This window comes from Cajanus cajan, chromosome 11, assembly GCF_000230855.2.
Source record: "Cajanus cajan strain Asha chromosome 11, NIPB_CcT2T_4, whole genome shotgun sequence".
Lineage (NCBI taxonomy): Eukaryota > Viridiplantae > Streptophyta > Magnoliopsida > Fabales > Fabaceae > Cajanus > Cajanus cajan.
Genome location: NC_138527.1, coordinates 25,773,235 through 25,779,351, shown reverse-complemented (window position 1 = coordinate 25,779,351; position 6,117 = coordinate 25,773,235). Strand labels below are relative to the sequence as shown.

The following is a 6,117-nucleotide window of genomic DNA, read 5'->3' as shown; positions in this document are numbered from 1 at the left end:
AGCATGGAGAAATCCCCAATCATCTCCCACCTTGATTCCATCGGTTCTTTGTATGAAGCAATAGATTGTTAGTCACACAAAAGATTTAGTAATGTAACGGTCCATTATAGTCTTATAGAGAATTAAAGTCTTACTGACATCAAAAGGTGAAACATAGTTCGACATTAGTTCATTATGCAGAATTTAATTTTATTTTTGTCACATGGAACCATGCAAAAGAGATATATTGAGCATACCAGATCATTAATAAACAATCAAAATCCAAAAAATGAAACTGATCAAACAACAGTTTCAGGTTCCAGAATCATGCATGCATGAAAGTAAAATAGCTAATGATAAGAACAAAAGACAGACAAAAATAAATAAGGAAAGGAACCACTTAATTTTGTAAGAAAATAAACCTCCAAATTAATCAATAAAACTGAAAGAAACATGTTTCATCATCTATTCTTTGATCAATCTTTCAATGTAATATTATGCATATCATCAATTACTATTTTAAAATAATCTAGTTTTCTTATAACATCTATCCTTCAAATTGATTCAAAATTTGTTGCAATGATGCATTCCGGTTGCAACAATGACAAAAATTGAACTGCAGACTTGTGTAATGCTACTTCTTACGTAAGTATAGGAAACCAACTACCACTGAGATACCAACAACGGTTACCGGAACAACCCAGTATTGCTTTGTCAGCTGCATCAACTTTTCAGAATAACTTTGCTTGGTGGAAATTGGAGGTGATGTGTCAAGCTCACCAATACAATACTGCTCCATGAGTTCTCTTGCACTTTTGCTGTGGCCAACATCTTCAAATTCTTCTGTTGCATCTTTCCCTTCAAAGAAGATACAAAGGTTCATTCAGGTTTTGAATTCTGATATTGTATGAATTTGTCCATGTTTAGTTTTGCATCCAGTTCATAGTGAAATAAAATAAATATAGGAAGGTACCGGTTGTGGCAAGGATTACATCATCTCCACCAGGATGATCATCCAAATATTGTGTCACATCATATACCTGCATTGGCAAATGAAAAAAAGGTCAACAAAAAGAAAAGCAAAGAAGGAGACAACTAGAAAAGACATAGGTGGAAAGCATTTGGAAGCTTCAAGCAGCAAGAACAATCACGGGGTTGAATTTTTTATTCAAAAACCTTAAAAAGACGAGTCTGGATTGAGGAAAACAGAAGCTTGGTCAACAGCTTGTGGTTGGAAAAGAATATAGCAAGCCAATTGGAACAGATATAAAAGCCAAACAATATATATTGTAAGAACCACACTCAGGAATAATAACGTAATACAAGCCAGAGCCAAAATTTGATAATGATAGTCAAGTAGGGTACAAAAATTACAGTAACCTAAACCTACAAGGGAATAAGCCCCTAACTGAGTTGCTTAAGAAGACTGGGTTTATTTGGGATCCAGAAGTGCATGAAGCTTTTGACAATTAACCAATAGATGGTTGCTCTTCCAGTATTGTGCACGTCTGACTTCAACTAGACTTTCACCCTTGAAAATGATGCTTCCATCAAAGGTTTATGATAAGAATCTTGGGAGAACCACACCATAAAAGCTAGTTGTTGAAATTGGAGAATCCAAAGCCTTATAAATCCCACTCTAGAATCTCATACTTCCAATTTGGTACTCAAGACCCATACCTTGCAATTGAATCCTAACATCCCACCATGCTTTGCAATCCCGGCGCCTATACGAGTTGGCTGTGCACTAGTCCTGGGCAAACAATGCCATGCTGGCATCACCACCCACATCACTCATTTGCAGTTGGGAGACATGACTGAAGGCTCTAATATCAGTTGATAAGAATTGATACAGAAGAGTGAAAAATAATAGTTTTATTGATAATAGGGCAAGATTTCCCTATGAAAAAGACACATTGCTGCACAGGTTTCAGGAGGCCTGGATCCACTCCTCTAAACTTTCTAACTCTCCAAAAGTTTGTAGAGTGTAGACATCATACGGATATCCCCCTTTTATACGAAGTAACTGATTTACAGATTATAACAGATGAAACTATCATAAATGGGGCCAACTAATTGTAGGCCTATCCCCCTTCTTTCTAACATAAATCCACTTGACTTACTGACTCATTAACTAACTAACCAGGGTTAACAATCAGTTTAGGGTTTAGGGTTTAACATAAACCCACTTGACACACTAAGTGACTCATTAACTAACAAACTAGGTTTAACCATCAATTTAGGGGTGTTTTTGATTTGGGAAAGGAGACCAATTGCATGTAAAATTCAGGTGTTTTCAACAAGGGGCCAAGCTAAATATGTATGAGAGAATTGATGGTAGTTATGTCAGTGCTTAGCAGTGTAGAAATGGAGGCACTACTTGCTAGGAAGGCATTTCATTATCAAAACTGATCAAAGGAGCCTTAAGTTTATCAATGAACAGTGATTTCTAGAGGAGGATCAGGCAAATTGGGTATCAAACTTTATGAGGAACAATTTTGAAATTTAATACCAATCAGGAGTCTAAAAATTGTGGTTGATGATGCACTTTCCTGCTTGAAGATCTTTGCTGCTTTGTCTACTATCACTTTTGCTGATGTAGATAGATGGACAGATGACAGAAATTCATGTGCAGTGTATTGGTTCAGTTGCTTATAAATTAGACTTGTAAAAGGAGAGTGGTATCCACCGAATGATTCATGTATTGTCTCAAACAGGTGCTCTAGTACAACCTTTACCTCCAATGTTGCCACCTAAACTGGAATTGGAGACTGTCCCAGCTCAGGTGTAACATCAGAGGAGTAATGTGCAGGGTGACCTCGAGGTGCTGATAGCACACCCCTATTAAATGGGTAACTGTACATTAGGGGATCACAACCAACAACTAACTGTAACTGAACTAACTGCAGTGGTAACTGTCTTCTTATCTGTAGTTAGGCTATGTTAGAGAAATTAATAGCAAATGGGAAACAGAAGTGAGAGGGAGGATGGTAATTGGAGAGTAGTGAGGGAGAGAATTCAGGCCCCTCAAACTGCCTGTAGCGTGTAAGAGTGTACTTACCTTGCTGGTTCTATGCTTGTAAGCGAGATTTTTTCATTCTTTCAATAAGGATTCATTCTATTTTAGTTGAAACTGAGTTATATCAAAATCCATGCAAGACCATGTAGACAACATAACCCAAGAAAAAGACACCTAATCAATCAAGGACATTAAAATGCTTAGGCCAGAATATGTCGCCAAAATATGGAGACAACCATGCACTATGGGGAGAAGGACTCCAAACAAAAGGAAGTTCCAAAATTTGGAAACTTGGCACAAAAAAGTATGGACACAGGTAAAGGTGGAAGGTACTACTCGGAAGAAATTAAAAATAGAAATAAAAATAAATAATTGGACTCTGAATAGTATTATGGCAGTGATGATATATGAGAAATAGGACATAAAACAATAGCCTGATACTCTTATTCAAACTAATATAATATTATAGTTCAAGTGCTACTCACATCCAGTACAAGCTGAGAACAATAGTAGTACTCCTAAATTTCAATAAAACCACTTGTAAAACAATAAGAATCCAAATATCCTTTTATTCTAAAATTTCTAAATCATGAAGAAGATGATAACAAGTGAATCCAGTTCAATACAGACAGAAAATACAACCAACATCAGCATTTTTCTCAATTATACTACTATTTAATAGGTATTTTCTCTATCAATCATTCCCTGAGATAATAAGACATTAAATAAGAGTTTCTTAATCCAAATTTACATCTATTAAATATTTCTTAGTTCATGTGCATTAACCTTAAACAACTAAAGGTTTGGAATAGAGAGAATATATGACTACCATAGCCTTTCTTTCTTTCTTCAAAGAAGTAACTGATTTACTCATTCGTTTCAGTGATGTACAGTCCTGTGCTGCTTTAGCATATACAATGTTTGGCAATTCAAAAAAGAATGTTGTAGAGATTTCAAAAGTCAGACAAACTAAAACACAAGATATGTGTATTCTCCAAAGATTTGTTAAGTTCCCTAGAGAACAAGATGATATTAATAGGGAAGCATCTCAGATAGTTAGGAGGTCATGCATTTATAAGTTCATTTATATACAAAAAAAAAACAAAAAAAACAAAAACCAAGTAGCTGAAAAATCAGAGATGATATGATTACTATTTACAACAACTGCGATAATGATGAGAATACAAGTGATCTACCTTTGTATTATAAGTGTAACTCCTTATTTTTGTGAGTTATTTTCCTCCTCGTATAAGCAATGTGACTTTGCCTGGCTGGAGTAATTTAATCTAATTTTTTATTTATAATTTTTTATATTCCTTTCAAATACTATTACTTAAATCTAATTCCAAATTTAATTTGATTTGAATTTAAAATGTTTACAAACTAAATTGAAGATATCTTTCTTTTAAGACAAACCAAGTTTTACGATTATTATAATTTCACTCTTAATTTTTAAATTTTGAATTTTGAGACGAAGTATCATGATCCAAATAATTTATTTTCATAATTTTCCCTCAATTATAAGAGTCTTATTTCATTAAGTTATTACAATTTAACATAATAAATACTTATTATGAATTCTTACGTTGTAAACGAATATCAATTTGGAGACTCACTTTCTCGATTAGACATTATAATTTATAAATATTCCCTCTCTTCTCCTGTGGATATGTAAATTACACACTACTTTGCAACTCACCCAAATTTTTTTTTTCTCAATATTTAACATAATTGCACCCCATATGATCAACACATGTTAAAGTGATATCTAAAATATAATTTATATATTTAAAAATATTTATTTATTATAAATCATAATTATATTAAGTAAATATTAATTTATTGTACATACTAAACTACTAGTTTTATTTTTGATAGAAACTAGACTACTAGTTAATAATAAAAATATATATTTAATATTTCCTTTGATATTTTTCTTATTTAAATTTAAATTTTAAAACATGGACAAAGCGCCGAAACTCGCTAGTTGCTTGTTACTGGAAAAATGGAAGATGACGAAAATCCACACAGAAGAGAGAAAGGCTAGGTAAATCAGAAAAAGTAGTAATATTTCAACAACAATAACCAATACACTCGTCTAAATCCAAAACAATAGTGAACATTTTCAAACAAGTTAGGCAAAAAAATTTCATGAAGCCCTAATGTTACTTTCCCCAATGTTGAAAGCAAAAATAACATCTTCAATCACATGCCATGGAAAAGGGAAAGGAAGAGAAGACACCCACAACAACAGCTTCAAACAATCACAAACGACGAGTGATAGAAAAAGCAGAAAGAGAAAGCTTTTACATGAAAGCAAAGATGGAGGAAAAGGCGGTACCTTTCCATCAACGAGGATCCAGCAATCGTCTTTGGTGTTGTGCTGAGATAACTCTTCAATGGCGTAGAAATTGGTGAGGGTTGGCATGTTAATTTCTGTTGCCAGAGAGAGAAAATTGGGAGCGTATGAACTACGAATTGTGTCGAGTATTTTTCAACGCAACAAATCGTACTTAATGTGTGAGTTGTGAATGCTAGAGCAGACAAGTTCTCTGAAATTGCAACTGAGTCCCTCTATAAATGTGCTTTTGCAAATGAAGCCATAGAGGCAATATTGTTATTGCTATTCACACCCTCATGAATTTATTTATTTATTTATTTTATATTTTTATTGTCTTTTGAATTTGCTTCTACTTTCACTTGAACGATGAATGACTATCCAAATCTAAAGAGAATTATGCATTCAATGTAAAGCTACAACATCATTCTATTTCACTTTTTAAAAAAAGATAAACAAAGATTCGAAGATTAATCTTCTATTATAATATTTTATTTTATAACAACATTATGAAATAAGAGTTTTGATATTATTGTAAAATTATCTTTCACATTTATACAAACACATAATAATTTTAGAATGTAACTCCTGTAATCGACTTTATTTTAAATATATTTTTTTAATTTTTATTTATTTTAATAACCTGAACTAATTTTTATTTACCTAAATAATCTGTTTTTAGGTTTAGGTGAGAAATTAGTTACTAGGTAACCGATTTTTTAATGAAATTTCTTAAAAAAATTTAAATTCTATTGAGAAATTGATTACCTAGTAACTAATT

At 32.7% G+C, this 6,117-nt stretch overlaps 1 protein-coding gene across 1 annotated transcript; it reads right to left on the bottom strand.

Moving 5' to 3' along the window:
* Positions 1-359: 359 nt before the first annotated feature.
* On the bottom strand, positions 360-5,497 carry LOC109797305 (cytochrome b5). Its single transcript, XM_020357301.3, has 3 exons — positions 5,340-5,497; positions 953-1,019; positions 360-837 (listed from the first exon to the last, which is right to left on the bottom strand). The coding sequence occupies exons 1-3, from the start codon at positions 5,424-5,426 to the stop codon at positions 614-616; spliced, it is 378 nt and encodes a 125-aa protein (XP_020212890.1). The 5' UTR covers positions 5,427-5,497; the 3' UTR covers positions 360-613.
* Between the last annotated feature and the right edge of the window lie 620 nt (positions 5,498-6,117).

Coding starts and splice junctions, on each gene's coding strand:
- LOC109797305 (XM_020357301.3), bottom strand. CDS start 5,426: ATGCCAACCCTCACCAATTTCTACGCCATTGAAGAGTTATCTCAGCAC. Junction 1,020..5,339: donor GGATCCTCGTTGATGGAAAG/GTACCGCCTTTT, acceptor TTGCCAATGCAG/GTATATGATGTGACACAATA. Junction 838..952: donor TGTAATCCTTGCCACAACCG/GTACCTTCCTAT, acceptor TCTTCTTTGAAG/GGAAAGATGCAACAGAAGAA.